Genomic DNA, 21,353 nt, shown 5'->3' on the forward strand with positions numbered 1-21,353 from the left:
CACAGCACCAGTTCCCAGCCTATCGATTCATAGACTGCAAGGCCACAAGCGGTCATGGTGATCACCTAGACCAGGGGTAGGCAACCTATGGCATGTGTGCTGAAGGTGGCACGTGAGCTGATTTTCAGTGGCACTCACACTGCCGGGGCCTGGCCACCGGTCCAGGGAGATCTGCATTTTAATTTCATTTTAAATGAAGCTTCTTAAAAATTTAAAAAAACTTATTTACTTTATATACAACAATATTTAGTTATTTATTATAGACTTATAGAAAGAGATTTTCTACAAACATTAAAATGTATGACTGACACGTGAAACCTTAAATTAGAGTGAATAAAGGAAGACTCGGCACACCACTTCTGAAAGGTTGTTGACCCTTGACCTAGACTGACTCCCTGCATTTCACAGTTCAGAGAACTGCCCCCCAATAATGCCTAGCACCCAGAGACAGAGTCTCCCACGGATGGGCTCCCCCAGCACGGTGTTCTCACTGCAGCTCTTACCCTCACCAAGCCTAGGCCGGGAACCTCCAGGATCTTATGCAGCATGTTCCTGGCCGTCACTGCGTCATGGACGCTGGAGTCTCTCACGCCGTCGATAGCAACGAGGAGGAAGTCCATGCTCGGATGGGTTGAAGTACTTCCCAAACAGCTGAAACAAACTGCTAGTGAAACCCCTTTGCTGCCCAGCGGATCTGGTCAGCGGCCAAGCAGCCAGGACTGGCCCGCCAGGAGTGCAGGCAAACCCCACTCTACCGACAGGCCTGGCTTACTGCACCTGGGCAGCACAGTACCCAGCCAGCAATTGGAAGCTGTCATGCATGGCAGAGGCCAGCGTGGCAGTGCACGGGGGCACAATACTGCGCAGCACGGATACACTCTCTAGTGCTCAGCAGGGGCTGGTGCTCATACGCAGATGCAATGATGCCTTTATTGCATTAATCTCTGAGGAAGCTCCCAGCAAACCTGACAAGGAGCTGGGATCAGGTTTGGATGAGCCCCAGTGCATCTTATGTGTGTCATGTAGGCAGGTATATTGGGCTGCATTAGTAGAAGCATTGCCTGCAGATGGAGGGAAGTGATTATTCCCCTATTCGGCACTGGTGAGGTCACATCTGGAGTATTGCGTCCAGTTTTGGGCCCCATACAAGAGAAAGGATGTGGACAAATCAGAGAGAGTCCAGCAGAGGGCAAGGAAAATGATGCGGGGGCTGGGGCACATGACTTGATAGCAGCCTTCACTACCTGCAGGGGGGTTCCAAAGAGGATGGAGCTCGGCTGTTCTCAGTGGTGGCAGATGAGAGAACAAGGAGCAATGGTCTCAAGTTGCAGTGGGGGAGGTTTAGGTTGGATATTAGGAAACACTATTTCACTAGGAGGGTGGTGAAGCACTGGAATGGGTTACCTAGGAAGGTGGTGGAATCTCCATCCTTAGAGGTTTTTAAGGTCAGGCTTGACAAAGCCCTGGCTGGGATGATTTAGTTGGGTTGGTCCTGCTTTGAGTAAGGGGTTGACTAGATAATTTCCTGAGGTCTATTATTCTTTGAGGTGGAGGCCATAGGCAGGTCTCTGTCCCAGCTGGATGGGGTTAGTCACATCCTGGGTCTGTCCCTTCCCCCTGACTCCTAGGGTGTTAATTTCTGACTCCTGATAACTCTGGGCACAACAATCCCAGGAAGCACTGACTGTAGTTACCGATGTGATATTGCTGATGTTGGTGACCCAGAAGGCTCTCTCAGTTTGACTGTCCTTGAGGATCTGCCGATACTCTGCGCCGTGCTTCACCAGCATTTTGGCTGACCCAGGGAGGGGAAACAGACAACAGGCAATATAAATCAGACCTTCGGTTAGCAAACGGGAGTTTTGCAAGGAAGTTTAGAGAGGGTGTGTGAGAGACAAGTACATCTAACAAACATACTGTAAACTCAGGCCAATAACCTGTTCCCCCATCCCTCCCCCAAACTAAACAAACTAAACCTCCTGGAAGAGTAAAAATAAACCAGGCAGAAGGGCAGCAGCAGCGTGGGGCTCTCCAGTTGATTGCACTGAATGCAGCATGTACGATTACCAGCCCTGTGGGCAGGTAGCATATGTGGGCATTTGGCCCAAGGAGCTACTGGCCCTCGGAGACCAGGAGACCAGAGGGGCTGAACTGGTGGAGCCAAGGGAGACAGTGAGGTACATAGAGGAGACTTTAGGGAGGCAGTAGAGTAGTCCCACTCCCAGTCTGACAGCCTCTGTGCTGCTGAGGAGGGTGAAAGTTTCGGGGAAGGAGAACATCGAGCTGGGGCAGAGGGAGACGATCCCATAGTTGGGACCCACCTTCCAGATGAAGTCATGATGTCCTCTCACACTGAGGCTACCCTCCTGAGGTGGGAATCCCACTTACAAAGAGAAGCCAGGAAATAGTAATGGGGGATTCAATCAATAGACACATAAACAGTTGGGTTTGTGATGACTGGGAGAACCGCATGGTAAATTGCCTGCCTGGTGCAAAGGTTGCAGCTATCACGAGACATCCAGACAGACTTATGTGCAGTGCTGTGGTATGTAACCTAGCGTTTAAATCGGCCTCTGTATGAGATAGCTAATGTGAGAGTGAATTTTAAAAAAGTCTCCAGATGTGATCCCTGGTAAGCCTGACTTCAGTACCAGGCAAATTGTTGAAACTATAGGAAAGAACAGAATTATCAGATGCGTCGGTGAACACAATTTGTTGAGGCAGAGCCAACATGCCTTTTATAAAGGGAAATCATGCCTCACCAGTCTACTAGAATTCTTTGAAGGGGTCAACAAGGATGTGGAGAAGGGTGATCCAATGGATATAGTGTACTTGGACTTTCAGAAAGCCTTTGACAGGGTCCCTCACCAAAGGCTCTTAACCTAAGGAAGCTGTCATGGGATAAGAGGGGAGGTTCTCTCATGAGTCAGTGGTTAAAAGATAGGAAGCAAAGGACAGGAATAAATGGCCAGTTTTCACAGTGGAGAGAGGTAAATAACGTGGTCCCCCAAGGATCTGTGTTGAGACCAGTGTAGTTCAACATAGTCATAAATGATCCAGAAAAAGGGGTAACCAGTGAGGTGGCAAAATTTGCAGATGATACAAAATGACTCAAGATAGTTAAATCCAAAGCAGCCTGCGAAGAGCTACAAGGGATCTAAAAAAAATGAGGGACTGGGCAAGAAAATGGCAGATGAAATTCAATATTGATAAATGCAAAGTAATGCACATTGGAAATCATAATCCCAACTATACATACAAAATTATGGGGTTGAAATGACCACTCAAGAAAGAGATTTTGGAGTTATCGTAAATAGTTCTCTGAAAACATCCAGTCAAATGTGCAGCGGCAGTTAAAAAAGCAAACAGAATGTTGGGAACCATTAGGAAAAGGATAGATAATAAAACAGAAAAATATCATAATGGTTCTATACAGTGGTGAGCTGGAGCCGTTTCCCACAGGTTCCCAAGAACCGGTTGCTAAAATTAGACCTCCGTGGAGAACCGGTTGTTAAAGGGCCAGGGGGTGGGCAAAGAACTCCGGTCCGTGGGCGGGACCATCCTGTTGCTCCCAGGATTCCCAGCTGGGGAGGCTGAGGTTCCCTGACCCTCCCCGCTTCCCCAGCTGCAGCGTGGCCAGCTGCCGGCACCAGCTGGGCAGCTCAGCTGAGCTCGGGAGTCGTCCTGCTGCCGCTTTTTGAGTAGCCCAGCAAGTGGGGTGGGAGAGGGGGCTGCTGCAAGCTCCAGGGCTAGCCAGAGGGGAGGGAAGGGGAAGGGGCAAGTGGGGCAATTGGCCCAGGCCCTGCAGGGGCCCCCGGCCCCACGAGGATGTCTCCCCTGGGCTCTCCCCCGCTTCCCCCACCCCGCAGAGCCGCAGCATGGCCAGCAGCTGGGCAGCTCATCTGGGCTGCCGGCAAGGTAAGGGGACGGGGGGCTGCGAGCTCTGGGGCTGCAGGGTGGGGCAAGTAGGGAAATTTGCCCCGGCCCCTCGGCCCCACGAGGATGTCTCCCCCGGGCTCTTCCCCCACCTCGCAGAGCCGCAGCATGGCCAGCAGCTGTGCAGCTCAGCTGAGCTCTGGGCTGCCAGCAAGGTAAGGGGCGGGGCTGCGAGCCCGGGCGGCAAGTGGGGCAATTTGCCACGGCCCCCTGGCCCCACGAGGATGTCTCCTCCCAGCCCCACGAGGATGTCTCCTCCCAGCCCCCTGCAGAGCTTCAGCGTGGCCAGCAGCTGGGCAGCTCAGCTGAGCTCCTGAGTCGTCCTGCTGCTTTGAGATGCCGGCAAGGTAAGGTACGGGGAGACTACGAGCCCAGGGCTGCGGGGAGGGCAAGTGGGGCAATTTGCCCCAGGCCCTGCAGGGGCCCCCAGACTCTCCTCTGCTTCCTCCCTTAAATCAGAACTTTTATAGGGAACCGGTTGTTAAGATTTTGGCAGCTCATCACTGGTTCTATATAAATCTATGATGCGCCAAACCTTGAATACTGCCTGCAGTTCTGGTCGCCCCATCTCAAAACAGATATACCAGAATTGTAAAAGGTGCAGAGAAGGGCAACAAAATGATTAGGGGATGGAACAGCTTCCATATGAGGAGAGATAAAAAGATGGGGACAAGGGTACACTTCAAACACTGTATCGCCGTAGCTGCACTGGCGCTGTAGCGCGAAGTGAAGATGCTCCTATGCAAAGAAGCTCTTAATCCACCTCCCCGAGAGGCGCTGGCTAGGTGAGTGGGAGAGGTGCTCCTGCCGACAGGGGTGTGGATTTTTCACACCCCGAGCAATATAGTTATAACAATATAGGTCTGTAGTAGAGACCTGGGACTATTTCTGTTTAGACAAGAGATGACTAAGGGGGGATATGATAGAAGTCTATAAAATCATGACTGGTATGAAGAAAGTGACTAGGGAAGTGTTATTTACTCCTGCACATAACAGGAGAACTAGGGGTCACTTTATGAAATGAATAGGCAGCAAGTTAAAAACAAACAAAAGAAGGTATCTGTGCACACAATGCACAGGCAACCTGTGGAAATTGTTGCCGTGGGATGTTGTGAAGGCTAAAAGTATAATTGGATTCAAGATAATCAGGGCATGTAACCCCATACTCTGCATGTCCCTAAACCTCTGACTACCAGAAACTGGGACTGCATGTCAGGGGATGGATCACTCAGAATTTCCTCTTCAGTTCATTCCTCTGAAACATGAAGCACTGGCCACTATCTGAAGACACAATATTGGGCTAGATGAACCATTGGTCTGACTCAGTATGTCCATTCTTATGTGAGTTATGAAGAGTAGAATACGGATAGAGGAAGCTAAAGACATCGGGGGAAACTCCATGGCTTGCAGGACTAAGGAGGGTTTCTTTAAAAAAAGTGAATTAGGAACAAAAGAAATCGTAGCAGTGGTGTAGGCTCATTACTAGATGGAGACTGTTTAAAAGGTTGCAGAAAAGGTGGAAGTGTTCAATAAATATGTTTTTCATGTTGGAAACCCCATGTCAGTGTATTTAGGAAGGACAAGGGTCTCCAGTGCTCTTACATTTTAGCAGCTGCATGAAGGAGAAGAGGTGGTGAAGTCCCTCCACAGCCGATTGCCAGATCTCCTGCTCCTGCTCCACACAGCACAGAGTGAGACACCCCACCAGCTGGCCCAGGACTCTGAACTCCTCCACTTCCTGACGGAGAGAAGGAGCAAAGGGAGTCACTCGCCCCTGCAGACCTAGCGCAGTGAGTCCCCCTGGCATTGCCCTAGCAGTGGGTTAGAACAGGGGGAGGCAGAGGCCACCGCAGAGAGACTGGGGACAATGAGAGCAGGAGGAGCTGTGGGGCCCATCACCAGGGGCTGAGGAAAGCTCAGCAGGGACGGAGAAATCTGGGCAGCAAAGTCAGCAAACGTTACCCCCGAGTGGGGACCCAGGTAACGAATGAACTAACGTCCAGTCTCCATCTCAAGGGCAAGTTCCTAATCCCAGCCCCTTCTCCCATCCCCCTCCCTTCTTTGACCTCAGGCCCAGGAGCTTGGAGTCACCTTGGACTCCTCTGCTCTGCCTCCTGCCTCTCTCACTCCATCCTGAGCTCCCAGAGCCCTCCCTTTCCGCGCGCCGCCCCAGCCTGCCTGCTCTCTCCTGCCGGCTCTCTCCTGCAGCCTTGTCCTCTGTCTCCCTCCTGCAGCCCCTGCACTGGCTCCCTGCTCTTCCCCACCTGGCACCAAGCCCCTTGCCCTCCTCTCCCGGGGTCTGCACAGCCTCCCACTCCCACTCCCCAGTTCTCTGGCGCTTTGGCCCCGCCCATCCCTTTCACTGTGTCCTCCCACCTCCCTCCTTCTGTTCTGCTGCCCCAGCCTCTGGAGGCACATCATCCGAGCGCCCCCGTCCAGCTGCCGGAGGGGAGGCCCTTCCATAGGGGGGATGGAGCATCTGGAGCAGCTCAATGGCCCTGAGCATGCAGAGCAAGGGGCTCATCTGGCAGCCTGGCAGAAGCTGATGCCAAGGCATCCCACAGGCGTCTGACAAAGGGGGTGAACAGACACCTGTTCGAGGCTGCTGTCAGGGCAATCCTGTGTAAATGCATTGACCCTGCAGAGCAGACTTTGGTGCTAGGGGAACAGCGGGAGAGTCCTTGGAGACAGAATGATGGAACTCGACCCAAAGCCCACTGGAGTCAGAGGAAAGACCCATCGACATCAGGGCTCGTTAGATTGGACTCCTACTGAGGATCTTGCTGAGTCACTATTCTAGGCCTGCATTTTCCATGCCAGGGCATGCTGCACCGCAAGGCTGTTCAGTGTAGTTAGGAGGTGGCCAGGGTCACAGGCTGCTCACCTGGAATTTGCACTGAGACCCCATGAATTCCATCAGCCACCTGATCCTTCCCACTGCCCTCAGCCGCTCATGTACCTCCTGGATGTGGTCCAGGGAGCAGGACCTGAGAGAAACAAATTGGGACAAATTGCTAAGGAGAAGTACCAAAAATAGTCCAAGCACATAGGGAGAAAATCAGCAAGGCAAAGGCAAAATGAGTTCTAACTGTCAAGGGACATAAAAGACAATCAGAAGCAGCTCTATAAATGCATTAGGAGCAAGAGAAAGACAAAGGAAAGTGTGGGGCTACTACTCAGCAGGGAAGGAGAGCAAAGAATGGATGACACAGACAAAGCCAAGGTGTTTAATGCCTTTTTTGCTTTAGTTTTCACTAAAAAGGTTAATGACGACTAGATGCTTAACACAATATTAACAACAAGGGGGCAGGAATACAGGCTAGACTAGGGAGAGAACAGGTAAAAGACAATTGAGGTCAGTTAGATGTATTCAAGTTGGCAGAGCCTCATGATATTCACCCTAGATGGAGCTAGGCAAAGAAATCGCTGAACCTTTAGGAGGGTTGAGGTCCCAAAGGACTGGAGAAGGGCAGACACAGAACCTGTCTTCAGAAAGGGGAACAAGGAGGCCCTAAGGAATTATAGACCTGTCAGCCTAACTTTGGTACCCAGAAAGATACTGAACAAGTTATTAAACAGTTTGTAAGAATCTAGAGGAGATAATAGGGTAATAACAAATAGCACCATGCCAAACCAATCTAATTTCCTTCTTTGACAGGGTTACTTGCCTAGTGGATGGAGGCAGGCAGTATATGATGATGTATATGAAGTTTAGTAAGGCTTTTGACACAGTCCCACAAGACATTCTCCTAAGCAAACTAAGCCAGTCTGATCCAGATGAGATTACTATAAGGTGGGCGCCCAACTGATGGAAAGATCGTACTAAAGAGGAGTTATCACTGACTCGCTGGCAAAGTGGGAGGGTGTCTCAAGTGAGGTCCCCAGGGGTGTGCCTGGTCCAGTACTAATCAATATTTTCATTAAGAACTTGGTTAACGGAAAAGAGAGGATGCTTGTAAAGTTTATGGATGACACCAAGCTGGGAGCGGCTGCAAGCACTTTGGAGGACAGATTAGAATTCAAAATCAGCTTGCTAAATTGGAGAGTTGGTCTGAAGTCAACAAGATAAAATTCAGTCAAAACAAATGTGACGTAACACACTTAGGAAGGAAAATGCATAAAAACAAAGTGGGGATAACTGCCAGGTGGCAGTACTGCAGAAAAGGATCTGGGGCTTATCATGGATCTCACACTGAATATGAATCAACAGTGTGATGCTGTTGTGAAAAAGGGAAATGCCATTCTGAATTGTGTTAGCTTGGAGCTCTGTGTCCAGTTGCAGGCACCACGCTTTAAGAAAGATGTGAACAAACTGGGGCCAGTCCAGAGGACAGCGACAAAAATGATCAGCAGTTTAGAAAACCTGACCTGTGAAGAAAGGTTGAAGGAATTGGGCATGTTTCATCTTGAGAAGACGGAGGGGGCACCTGTAACAGTCTTCAAATACGTTAAGGGCTGTTATACAGAGGATGGTGACAAATTGTTCTCCATGTCCCCTGGAGGTAGGACAAGAAGTAATGAGCTTAATCTGCAGCAAGGGAGATTTAAGTTAAATATTAGGAAAAAGTCTAAGGGTGGCTAAGCACTGGGACAGGTGACCTAGGGAAGTGGTGGACTCCCCATCATGGAGGTTTTAAAAAACAGGCTGGACAAACACTCAACAGGGACAGTCTAGGAATGCTTGGCCCTACCTCAGTGCAGGGGGTGGAGTAGATGACCTCTTGAGATCCCTTCCAGCCCTGCACTTCTGTGATTCCATCTTCCCATGTTCTGGGATCGAGGAGACCGAATCTCTGTTAAGGACATTTCCTCTTTGGGAGCACAAACCACCCACAGAATCTACTTCCTGTGGCCCCAGAACTAGAATGTTGGGGGAATCTAGCCCGGCTTTGGCCAGGTTGGTGGGGCCCATGGTGAACACAAAGGAATGCCAGGTTCACATGAGGGCTCAGTGGAGAACACAGCAGATACCGCCCACGCCCTCCACCCCACCCCATACAGACTTTTTCAGATATAGTGGGGCACTTGGCCCTCCAGCCCAAGAACCTTTGTAGAGAACGTACTCTGAGGAGCCGAAGGCACGGGGGTGTCCCATGCTTGGGATTAAACAGAGCCTTGGTCCCTGAGCCCCACCCCAGCTACAGGACTAGTCCCCTTCCTGCCCCCACGCCTCCAGACCTTCAAGATGATTTGCAGCACCAGAAGGTTGGGCTCCTGATCCTCGCACACCAAGGCCTTCAGCATCTCATCCATGGTTTTCAAAGTCTGCATGCAGAGCAGAGGAGAAACCAGAGCAAGTGGAGTTACCCAGCCAGGTGATGAACCAATGCCCTGGCGTGTGACACCCCCCAGGTCATAGCAGCCCCTGGTATTACAGCTCACCCACTCACTTGTATCCGCAGGGGACCTACTACAAACTCCTCTTGGCAACAGGGCCCCACCTGTCTTTGCTCTCCCCAAAAAGCCCACTGCACACAGTCTATCCCACTGGGAGAGTCAGACAGGACTCCACATTTGGAGGGCAGATTTCCAGCCAAGTTTCGGCTCCCCTGGCCTATGTGCACCTGAAGCAGCCGATCTCAGGCCTGTGCCCCAGCCACGCATGGGGGATGAATGTGCTTGTGAAGGGAGTGTCTGTTCCCCACTAATTGTCAGTGCATGTGAAGGATAAATGCCTACTACTGCTACCCTAGGAGGGAGTTACTCCTTTATCTGGGCCTGTGCTTTGGGGCCTGTGCTTTGGTGCTGCAGGTCCTGAGCTGAAGTCCTGTCGGGAGCTGTGATCATTACACTCTTCTGCCAGTGCCAGGTAACCCAGGGGACAGTACACGAGCGAGTGGCAGGATTCCCACTCAGTTTGGGACAGCTCAACATGGCCGGTTTGGGGCTTACTTTGGTGTAGAGAGCAGCCTCCACCTCCTCCATGGTGTGTGCTGGAGGCAGGGAGAAGATGCTGGAGAAGCAGGTGGCGAGCAGGCTGGGTTGTGTCAGGATCCGCACCGGTAGCTTCATTTTGCTAAGAGAAGAGACACATGCGGATTTGGGGTCTGAGGCGGGACTGATGTGCTAATACTGCCCTCAGGCTCCCAGGACCTGGAAACACCTGGGGGCTCCAGCTGGCGGGTGGCAGATGAGAACAGGCCAGGGGTGGTGGAAGGAGTTGGTGCTGCCTTCTCCCATACCAGCAGGCAGGGACTTGGTGTAGCCTGCAGCTGTCTGCTGTGACCCCACCAGCACTCACCGGCTGGGGAAGAGATCGCTGCGCTTCACCGAGAAACAACATCCTGCAAATGGCATGGACGGGAGACTAGAGCCTGCTGGCACCAAAGCGCCTCTGAACCCAGCGGCCACAGTGCAGAGGAGCCTGCCAGTCCTGCCCCGCTGGGGGCAAGAGACCCTCCCACCACAGCCGTCTGCACCGCGGCTGCACAGTCCAGGCCAGCACCGAGATGCTGCATCAACCCGCAGCCGGGCAGAACCGAAGCAGAGATCTAAGCCCTGCCCCTGCCCATTGCTCTCAGCCTGCTGGACAGGGCACACAGCTGTGTGCAGGGGGGCAGGAAGGTGGGGACAGCCCAGACAGCATTAACCTCTTCACCCCCACTGCCAGAGCATGGCCCCAGCACATGCAATGAGGTGCCAGGTGACTACTTGAGCTGCCCCTGCAGCCGCGCCCCTCGTGGCAGGCGGCAGCCAGTGAGGAACAGCTACGCCCACTGCTGACGCAAATCCCTCCCCCTCTCACCCCCGCAGAGACGCGATCATGGCCAATGCCGTCGCCTGCCCCATTGTCAGGAAGCCAGTGTGCAGTGGGGAGAGCTGCTCCAGCTCCTGCCCCGCCTCCTCTTCCCATTCCTGGGGAACCTATCGAGCCAACAGCGAGAGCCCAGCTCCAGCCCGCAGCATCCATCACCTTCCAGACGCCTGATGGACAGGGGAAGCTCAGAGCAGGGCGCTAGTGGCACTGAGAGAGAGCCCCCCATGGCACAGGCAGTGCCAAGTGCCAGGGCTCAGCCTGCCCAGCCTCTCAGCCACTGGGAGTCGCTGAGCTGCCAGTGTGACGCAGCTGGCACAGCTGGCACCGACTCCAGTCGCTCCGCTCCAGCAGCACCTAACTGCCCCTCTCCCCCCAGAGGGGACTGGTCCTGCCTCCCACGCCCCCTCCACCATATCTTCATAAGGCCACGTGGAGAGGTCACCAGGCACCGAAGGATCCTCCACCACCTACCCACTGGTGCCAGTCCACATGCACCAGCACCATCATCTGGTGCCACATTTCCTGGGAATCAGAAGATGGGGAGGAGCAGAGGGGAAATGCCCTGAAAACTGGCCATGCCAAGAGGCTGGCGTGTCTGGCTGCACGTAGCACTGGCTGGGGCTGGGCCGGGCAGGCTGGGTACCTCAGCTTCATGATGGCGAGCATAGCTTGCTGACGATCACGCCGGTCAGGAGTCGACGGACTCGTGATCAATCAGCTCCTGAGGAGACAATGTGGGAAATGCCAGCTGGGCTCCAAGCTCCTGCAAGGCCCGACAGGGGATCAAAGCGCAGGGCCTGCAACACGTGGGCTTGGCAGCCAGGTCGTCCTACTGCAGGCTTGATGGTGTGCAGGGCTCCAGCCGGGGAGCGCAGTGCAGGGCCTGTGCTCAGTGTCCCAGTGTCACGCGCCAGTGCTCTGCAAAGGCTCCATCAGCATTAGCACCCAAGGACTCCACCTGAGATCAGGCCCCCTTGTGCCCGGTGCTGCACACACACAGTGAGAGCCAGTCCCTGCCCCAGAGAGCTCACGAGCTAACTAGACGAGACAAGGCATGGGAGGGAAATTGAGGCACAGAGGGGGAAGTGACTTGCCCAAGGTCTTACTGCAGAACTGGGAGTAGAACCCCGGTGTGTTGAGCCCCAGCCCACTGGACCACCCACCAGCCCACGCTGTCCCACGTTCAGGGAAGGGAGGTTAGCTCTGGAAAGCTTTCTGCAGCGCTGGAGAGCAAAGACTTTCCAAATCTACGGAGCAGATTTGTTGCTAGTTCCCTAGTGGGCACTGACTGCGGAGTGTTGGGGCTCTGGGCAGGGAGACTGGCGTGGACAGAGCGACCCGGTGACTTGGGAAGCTGGGTGCAAGGGAACAATCTACGTTTCAATACAGTTATATGTTTAGGAACAAAGACGGCAGGTCACACCCACAGCATGGGGGGTCCTAACCTGGGAAGCGGTGACTCTGGAAAAGACTTGGCAGTCATGGTAATCAGCTGCCCATGAGCGCCCAGTGCGAAGTTGGGGCCAAAAGGGCTAATGCCATCCCAGGATGTACAAACAGGGCAATCTCCAGTTGTTAGAGAGGTTATTTTCCCTCTGTATTTGGCACTGGTGCGACCGCTGCTGGGATCCTGTGTCCAGGTCCGTGCCCACAAATCAAGGAGAATGATGATAAATTGGAGGGGGGTTAGAGAACAGCCCCAAGAGTGACTGAAGGACTGGGAAACATGCCTGATAGTGAGAGACTCAAGGAGCTCAATCAGTTCAGCTTAACAAAGAGAAAGTTACAGGGTGACTTGATGACAGTCTGTAAGTACCTACAGGGGAAGCAAATACTGGATAATGGGCTCTTCAGTCTGACTCGATCCAATGATTGGCAGCTGAAGTTCGACAAATCTGCAAAGATCTCCAGGACAATCACTAAACCCGCCAAGTAACACAGCCCCAGTGTGTGTTTTACTCACCTTTATCTTCTCCACTAGCAGGGCTTTGTTCATAAAAGCAGGCAGGCTTCTGAGGGTGCTGATGGAATCCAAGAACTTGAGTTTCTTGGCCTCGTCCTACGCCCGCAGAGATTAGACACAAACAGGAAGGTTAGCGTGGAAAGGAGCTGCCAGTGGGAGAGATGTCAGAAAGCTTCCCCCCAGTGCTGCTCAGGCTTTGATATGCCAAATGGCAGAAGGCCATTCATCCGGCAACAGGAGTGACTATCTGGGGAGGGCAGGGCAGCTCTGTATGAAACCGGACCAGAGAGGGAGCAGATCTCACGGGGTAGGTGTCCAGAGAGGAACTGCAACATGGCAGCTAAGCAGCCAGACAGTGTTAGCAGGGGCTTGACAGAGTGGGAGGAACATCTGGGTGGGATACCCTGACACCCCAATATTCACCACTGTCATGTCATTAGGATATGTTTTGTACAAAGTACATATTGTAAGGTATTGTAAAAGTCTTTATCTGCTAGACATTAATGTCTCATTGATTGTATGTGCTATCGCTGTATGTGCAGTTATGAAGTTCAGCTATGTATGTGTTCCTGAAACACGTTGTGAGGTTCAAAACAACCTTTCAGGTACAACAGTAAAAATGCCAAACAATGGCTTCTTGAGGAAATGCACACAAACAGCATAGAAACCTCTTCGAGATAACGCTACACAGTGGGAACTGTTGGACCCAGGTCGCAGCAAAAGAGTTTTCCAGCAGGTGGGAAGAGGAGATAAAAGGGGAACAATGACATCGGGGGGACCTCACGCTCCCTGCAATAAGACACCTGGAAACACCTGAGGGACAAAGATTGAACTATGAGAAGTGATGGTCTCAGGCTGGAGAGAGATTCCTAACCTGTGTAAGAAAACCTGGGAAATCCAAGCTGCACAGCAAAGAATCTTAAGAATCTGCCAGCCTGAGAATTTGCTAGTGTAGATCCTATCTATCTAGTGTGGAAAGCTTAGTTTGTATGTTGTGTTTATTTACTAAGGTAATCTGCCTTGTTCTGTTTGCTATCTCTTAGAACCACTTAAAATCTACCTCTTGTAGTTAAGAATCTTATTTCTTGTTTGTACCATAACCCAGTTTGTACAATTAGTAACTGGGGGGAGGGGCAAAGAGTTGGGCATGCCTCTCTCCACATCAAGGGAGGAGGCAAATTTCATAAAACCTTTGGGTCTGTACTCCAAAGGAGGTGGGCACCAGAGTACTGGGACAAGCCCCTTCAGCTGAGTCTTCCCAGAGCTGATCTCAGGGTCTGTGTCTTTCTGCAGCTGGGCATGGCCCTGCCTGAGTGTATGGCTGAAAGTGGCTTGTGAGCCGAGCCCAGGGCCGCCCAGAGGATTCGGGGGGCTGGGGCAAAGCAATTTCAGGAGCCCCTTCCATAAAAAAATAGTTGCAATACTATAGTGTCATGTATTTGGAAATGTAAAAATAACCAGTGAAATACATTCAAAAATAATTTTTAATAATTTGAAAATACACCTCTACCTCGATATAACGCTGTCCTGTGGAGCCAAAAGTCTTACCGCATTATAGGTGAAACCGTATTATATCGAACTTGCTTTGATCCACTGGAGTGCGTAGCCCCACCCCGCAGAGCACTGCTTTACCGCTACATCCGAAGTCGTGTTATATTGGGTAGTGTTATATCGGGGTAGAGGTATACACGAAATACATGATTTTAAAACATTCAATGCTTTAATGTGTGTGTCATAACTATAAAGGGAAGGGAACTGCCCTCCTGTGTACAATACTATAAAATCCCTCCTCGGCAGAGACACTAAAATCCTTTTACCTGTAAAGGGTTAAGAAGCTCAGGTAACCTGGCTGACACCTGACCCAAAGGACCAATAAGGAGACAAGATACTTTCAAATCTTGGCGGCGGGGAGGAGGCTTTTGTTTGTGCCCTTTGTTTTGGTGGTGTTCGCTCTTTGGACTAAGAGGGACCGGACATCAATCCATGTTCTCCAAATCTTTCTGAACAAGTCTCTCATATTTCAAACTTGTAAGTAACAGCCAGGCAAGGCGTGTTAGGTTTAACTTTGTTTTCTCAACTTGTAAATGTTCCTTTTTGCTAAGAGGATTTACCTCTGTTTGCTGTAACTTTGAACCTAAGGCTAGAGGGGGTTCCTCTGGGCTCTATGAATCTGATTACCCTGTAAAGTTATTTTCCATCCTGATTTTACAGAGATGAGTTTTACCTTTCTTTCTTTAATTAAAAGCCTTCTTTTTAAGAACCTGATTGATTTTTCCTTGTTTTAAGATCCAAGGGGATCTGGACTCACCAGGAATTGGTGGGGGAAAGGAGGTGGAATGGTTAAATTCTCCTTGTGTTAAGATCCAAGGGGTTGGATCGGTGTTCACCAGGGACTTGGTGAAGAAGTCTCTCAAGACTATCTAGGGAAGGGAGTTAGTATTTAGGAGTGGTGGCAGCAAAACCAGATCTAAGCTGGTAGTTAAGCTTAGAGGTGTTCATGCAGGGCCCCACATCTGTACCCTAAAGTTCAGAGTGGGGAAGGAACCTTGACAGTATGTATACATTTGCAATTACATAATGGGCTGTCGCTGGGTGATGGTGATGGTTGGTGCCAATGGGCCGGCGCTGCCTGGGGTGGCGCTGCTGTTGCCCAGGGGGGGGTGGGGAGCGGGGCTCAGGGCTGGGGGGGCCTGTCAGGAGGGTGTCCTGCTCAGAGGGGCTTACCATGCTGCTTACTCCCACCTCCCCACTCTCCCAGAGCCTCAGAGCGCGCCGCGCCCAGGAGCTTTCCTGGCCCCTGACAGCACTGCAGCAGCCTGGCTCCATCGGGACCTGAGCTCACAGCCCCGCCCCTTACCATGTGGTTCTGAGCAGGAGGTGCTCAGGCCATGCCTCCTTACCACGCAGCCTGAGTGGGAGGAGCTCAGCCCCGCCCCTTACCAGGCAGCTCAAGCAGGAGGTGCTCAGGCCATGCCCCTTACCATGCAGCTCAAGCAGGAGGTGCTCAGGCCCCGCCCCTTACCATGCGGCTCTGAGCAGGAGGTGCTCAGGCCCCGCCCCTTACCATGCAGCTCAAGCAGGAGGTGCTCAGGCCATGCCTCCTTACCATGCAGCCTGCCGGAGGCGCCTGGCCCCGCCCCTTACCACGTGGCTCCAAGTGGAGGAGCTCAGGCCCCGCCCAAGCCACGCTGCTTTAGCTCTGTCCAGGGCCACTCCTGGAGGCGGTGCGCTGAGGCGCCGGGGATGGGGGCAGGCGGAGGGAGCCTCCGGCATTCTCGTGGGGCCTCTGCGTGGCCCGGGCCTGGTGCAAATTGCCCCACTTTTCCCCTCTGGGTGGCCCTGCCCAAGCCCAGCAAGACAAGGTAAAGGGGGCCCAGGCTGGCAGAACAGGCGGGCTCAGTGGTATCCCGATACATCAGGTGGCACCTCAAAGGGGCTGGAAATTGAAAGTAGACAAATTCAAACTGGAAATGTACGTTTAACTGAGAAAGTAATAGACCATTGGAACAACTGAGCAAGTGGCATGGTGGGTGACCTTTGTAACTCAAGACAGGAGATTTTTAAGATGCTTTAGTTTAAACAGGAATTATTCGGGGGCTGGTCTCTGGCCTGTGTTATACAGGAGGTCACAGTGGTCCCATCTGGCCTTAGAATCCATGCGTCTCCCGGAGAAGGGCGGATGGTGCATGTGGACAGGGCACTAGCTGACAGGTCAGAGGAGGGCTCTTAGTACCTGTTCATTGCTCGTGAGAAAGGCTTCGATGTAATCCAGAGCCTCTTTCTCCTCCGAGTCTAGCCTCATCAAGCAGGCGTTACAGTAGGCTGGTGAATCTGATCAAAGACAGAGCGGTGGTAATACCTGGGTCTACCAAGCTGCAGGCTGGGTGACAGAGATCTTAGAGAAAACCCTTACCCCTCACTTCCGCCCCAGCAGGGGAGCAGCCCCGATGCACAGCAGGGTCTGGCACAGCGATTCCTGGATTCTCACCTCTTTGCTGCCAGCCCAGCAAAGATCCAGTCAGAGCCCTGGTTCCCAACAGCCACCCCACTTCCCCGCCCAGCATGCAGGCTCAGTCTGGGGATTTGGAGAGCGTCACATCTGGAAGGAGGGATGATGTCAGGCCATGAGTGGTGTCCCAACTCTCCAGGCCATTGCTGGAGGGGGCAGAGGGACTGGCAGTGAATTGGTCTGGTCCTCGTGTAGGAGAGGGAACAGTTGCCCAGTCTGTGTGAGAGATGGGGACCCAGAGCCTGCCCGTTCTGCTTGTTCTGACTGCCTCCTGCCACCAACAGCCAGCCAGAGCCATCGGGTGTAACCTGGGCAGGCACTGGGCTCCCATCATCAACACTCCCCCCCAAATGCCCTGTGCTGGGACATGCAACAAAGGAGCCAGCAGATGGGGCTGCAACACCAGGGGGCATCTTATGCTCTGGCCGGTGCCCTGCAATCCTAGGCTTTAACAACCCACCCTGCACCAAGCAGCCCCTTCGACGGGTGGAAAATATCTTCCAACCCTGCAGCGTGACAGATAAGGGTGGGCGATTCAGTCAGTCTCCACCCCATGCTTCGCTGCCGCTTTCTAATGCCCCAATCAGCTCTAGAGGCTGCAGATGCTGCCAGAAGGAGGGGCCATTCCCCCCTGCCGGGGTTTTCCTGTCTCTCCATCTCATGGCAGCTCAGAGCAATACAAGGTCTATGGAGTCTTCTCCCCCCAGTGACACCCTAGTCCTGCCACCCAACCCCCAGAGGGGCCAAGCCCCACCGCAATGCAGGGCCATGGCCCCGGCCATTTCTGCAGCCCCCTCCGCCCACGCAGGAGGTACCCACTCACCGGCATGGAAGGGCTGAGGCACACACAGCTCCTGCTTCTGCTGTGGGCTCTTTGCCAACTCTTCCATTGGGGAGGTTTCGTCTCCTCCCAGGCACCGATGGGCTTTGAGGGGTCCTTGGGGGCTTCTTCAGCCATCCTGCAAGAAGCCAGGACAAGGCATTGCTTGTGAGTGACGAGAGGTGACTGCCCCGTTCAGCATCAGGGCCAGCCCAATTATTTCTGTTCCACCAGCGCCTACAGATGCCAGCTGAGATCAGGGCCCTGTTGCACCAGGTGCTGCAGACAATCGCTGGGCTGGAGGGCTCAGACTCTAACCAGCCAAGGCAGCCAGCAGAGAAACAAGTGAAGGGATGTGCTCAAAGTCACCCAGCCAGTCAGCAGGACAGGCAGGATTAGAACCCAGGTCTCCTTATGCCCAGCCAGCACCCCATCCCGCAGGCCAAACGGCCTCCCTGGGTCACTCCCACCTCTCCTTCTGCTGGTTCACAAGCTGCACAGCAGACAGGCTGGATCCAGCCACTCAGGATTCTTCCTGCCCAGGGAAATTACCCTAATCCCTTCCCCCAGGAATATTGGGGCCATGGCAGTTCCCAGGTGGGCGAGGCCAGGGGGGTGGGGCAGCTGGGGCGGGCTCGTGAGCAGCAGGAGTTGCTCACACCCCGTGAAAGGGCAGGAGCAGAAGGTGGAGAGCAGCAGAGAGGCTGGTACCTTCTCTTCCAACGTGCCCAACCTCAATTGCTTTTATCCTGACCACCCCCTGCAGGGCAGGGCCTGGCTGCTACCCCCACTGAACAGACAGGGAACTGTGGCACAGAGGGAATAAGGGACTTGCCCAAGGCTACGCAGACTATCTCTGGCAGAGCTGGGAAATGGCCATGGGTCTCCTGGGTCCCAGGCTGGCACCTTCTCTTCCAACCTCCTGCTCCCTTTGTCCCTGGTTCAGTGTGAGCTGTGAGAGCTCTCTGGGGCACAGGAGCTGGCTTGTGCCCAGATGGAACAACGTTGCCTATTGCACAGATCTCACTTTTCCCGAACATTGAAAATGCTGCTAAAACCATACCAGGGCCCGCCAGGATCCCTGCAGCTGGTCATTGCAAAGTTGTGAACTGTTCCCTGGCCTCCCAGAGTGGGGCAGTGGGAGAGGGTGGGGCTGGCCCAAGGCCCTGCTGGATGGCGGCTTATGTGTATGGGGTCCCAGTGCTACAAAGCTGTGTGCCAGGGGCCGCGCTTTCTGGGGGTTTCACGGATCATCTCTCCAAGGCCTGTGTGGCAGCAGCCGCTGGAGAGCATCCCAGGCCTGATTCCCCCCATGATGGGTGTCCTGAATGGCCCCTGCTCTGGGGGGCTCCATTCCTCACTCAATGTCTCCTGCTGACTCTACAGCAGCTGCACGGCAGGTGTCCTAATGCAGCCCTAGCCCTGTCCAGAGCTCAGGGGCACTGTCCTGGCATCAGACTGTCTTGGTAAATAGAACAATGGTTTCCTGGCAACCTGAGAATGCCAGTTCCCCTGGCATCCTCAGTGCCATTCCCTATGGAAGTGATGGGGTCAGCAAAGGTGATGGAGGTGGTCAGGCCTAGCTCGCTAATGACATTCCAGGTGCAGGGGGCGAGGTGCAGAGCCAGGGAGGAGATTGGGGAGGCAGGAGTGGCACATTGTGATGTGGCGCGGGCGGGAACTAGCTCCCCACATCTGAACGCTCCGCAACACTGGCGGATTCAGATCCAAACCTAGATCAGGCTCCAAATTCACAGAGGGCCCCTCCCCCTGATCTGGAGCGGCTGAGACTCCAGCGCTCTGTGGAAGAGACCAACAAACGCCAAATCCTGGGGTGGGCTTCCCCCAGAGACAATCTCGTGCTGGGAAGGGAGATGCCTAGAGCCGGCAGCTCCACCACTCATGCTCCCAGCTGCCTGGGAATGAGCCAGGATCAGAGCATCGGATAGCACGCAAAGCCCGGATCAGCACTCCCAGGCCTGCAAGGGACCTGCACCGTCTGGGGGTGGTTGATTTCACCAGAAAGGGAGCTTCCCACAGACTCTCCAGCTCCCTCACCTCTCATGCTTCTTCCCATTTGCCTTTCATCACTGCCACATGGACCAAGTTGGCCACCAGCTGCCTCCCTGTCTGGACACTTACCTGGCCCCATCATGGCAGTGGCTGAGCAGAGGTGGCCAATAGAAGATTCTCCTACCTGGAGTCAGGAGTGGGCAAAAGCCAGTGTGTATATGGTCCACCCACTTTCTGCTGCCGGTGGCAGAGCTGAAACGGCTGGCTCAGCGTTCCTCAGCAGCACGTGAAAGCACTCGCTCTGCCAGAGCCAAGCCTGGCAGTGAGGGGATGAGGCTGTGCCAGCCAGCAGGGGGCATGTCACAATGGGCAGGTGAGTCACAAGCCAGCCAGTGTGTGACTCCCCAGCCATGGGATGCCCCAGCCCAGACTGGTTCTGGCCTCGCAGGGTTTAAGAGCCTGTCCTTCCCCACCAGGGTCATGGGAGGGACCTTCCACTCCCCACAGTCACAGACGTTCGGCTGGAAGGGACTGCTGGACTTGTCTAGTCCCAGCTCCTGCAGACCCCAAGCCAGAGCCCCTCCCTGCGTCCATGCAGCTGAAGCCAGGAGGTTGCCGGATGGATCCCTGAGTGGGAGAATCACTTCCATCCCGGCTCCTCCTCCTCATGACAGTACAGAACGGGGGTTCCCGAACTCTCTCCTCCTCCAGCTCCCAGCCCATGCTTTAAGAGCAGCCCCTCCCCCCCCGCCCAACTGAGTCTCAGGCCTTGCTAGCCACTCAGTGCCACAGCAGCCCCAGGAGATGATTGTTGCGGGGGTTTCAGCCCAGGGAAGGCAGTGACTCCTAGAAGCAGGGAAAGCAGCAGCACCATAGCTCAGGGAAGTCTGGCAATGCCAGTGGCTGGCTGGGGTCTGACAGCCCAGGCACCCAGAGCAGATTGTCAAAGGCCAAAACCCTCTCACCACCGGCTCTGTAGCTCCCCCTTGCTTTTGGTCTGTCTTAGGCACCATCCTGGCCCTCATCCCCATGGCATCAGAGCACTGCCCAACCTCGATTGCATTTAATCTAACCACCCCCTGTAGGGCAGGGCCTGGCTGCTACCCCCCACTGAACAGACAGGGAACTGTGGCACAGAGGGAATAAGGGACTTGCCCGAGGCCACGCAGAATATCTGTGTCAGAGCTGGGAAATGACCATGGGTCTCCTGGGTCTCTTCCAACCTCCTGCCCGCTTTGTCCCTGGTTCAGTGTGAGCTGTGAGAGCTCTCTGGGGCACAGGAGCTGGCTTGTGCCCAGATGGAACAACGTTGCCTATTGCACAGATCTCACTTTTCCCGAACATTGAAAATGCTGCTAAAACCATACCAGGGCCCGCCAGGATCCCTGCAGCTGGTCATTGCAAAGTTGTGAACTGTTCCCTGGCCTCCCAGAGTGGGGCAGTGGGAGAGGGTGGGGCTGGCCCAAGGCCCTGCTGGATGGCGGCTTATGTGTATGGGGTCCCAGTGCTACAAAGCTGTGTGCCAGGGGCCGCGCTTTCTGGGGGTTTCACGGATCATCTCTCCAAGGCCTGTGTGGCAGCAGCCGCTGGAGAGCATCCCAGGCCTGATTCCCCCCATGATGGGTGTCCTGAATGGCCCCTGCTCTGGGGGGCTCCATTCCTCACTCAATGTCTCCTGCTGACTCTACAGCAGCTGCATGGCAGGTGTCCTAATGCAGCCCTAGCCCTGTCCAGAGCTCAGGGGCACTGTCCTGGCATCGGACTGTCTTGGTAAATAGAACAATGGCTCCTGGCAACCTGAGAATGCCAGTTCCTGGCATCCTCAGTGCCATTCCCTCTGGAAGTGATGGGGTCA

General features: G+C 53.9%; 1 protein-coding gene and 1 long non-coding RNA gene across 3 annotated transcripts; both read right to left on the reverse strand.

The window, feature by feature from the left end:
- Positions 1-929: 929 nt before the first annotated feature.
- LOC120397272 lies at positions 930-11,365 on the reverse strand. The gene is made up of 6 exons (XM_039522973.1): positions 11,337-11,365; positions 9,829-9,952; positions 9,115-9,201; positions 5,539-5,674; positions 1,695-1,795; positions 930-1,061 (listed from the first exon to the last, which is right to left on the reverse strand). The coding sequence occupies exons 1-6, from the start codon at positions 11,357-11,359 to the stop codon at positions 930-932; spliced, it is 603 nt and encodes a 200-aa protein (XP_039378907.1). The 5' UTR covers positions 11,360-11,365.
- Positions 11,366-11,384: 19 nt separating this feature from the next.
- LOC120396641 lies at positions 11,385-17,541 on the reverse strand. Of its 2 annotated transcripts, none has more exons than XR_005593267.1 (4): positions 17,489-17,541; positions 16,390-16,487; positions 12,657-12,752; positions 11,385-11,414 (listed from the first exon to the last, which is right to left on the reverse strand). It is a non-coding gene; the product is annotated as an uncharacterized LOC120396641 (long non-coding RNA). The 2 variants fall into 2 exon arrangements; XR_005593268.1 differs by lacking the exon at positions 11,385-11,414 and adding an exon at positions 11,683-11,731.
- Between the last annotated feature and the right edge of the window lie 3,812 nt (positions 17,542-21,353).

This window comes from Mauremys reevesii, linkage group 2 (genome assembly GCF_016161935.1).
Source record: "Mauremys reevesii isolate NIE-2019 linkage group 2, ASM1616193v1, whole genome shotgun sequence".
NCBI classification, from domain to species: domain Eukaryota; kingdom Metazoa; phylum Chordata; order Testudines; family Geoemydidae; genus Mauremys; species Mauremys reevesii.

Excerpts from the sequence above, each read along its gene's own strand:
- LOC120397272 (XM_039522973.1), bottom strand. The coding sequence starts at position 11,359 with ATGCTCGCCATCATGAAGCTGAG. Across the intron at positions 9,953-11,336 it reads CTCGCCATCATGAAGCTGAG|CAAAATGAAGCTACCGGTGC; the intron begins GTACCCAGCCTG and ends CTCTTCTCTTAG. Across the intron at positions 1,062-1,694 it reads ACATCAGCAATATCACATCG|GCAATGCTTCTACTAATGCA; the intron begins GTAACTACAGTC and ends CTCCATCTGCAG.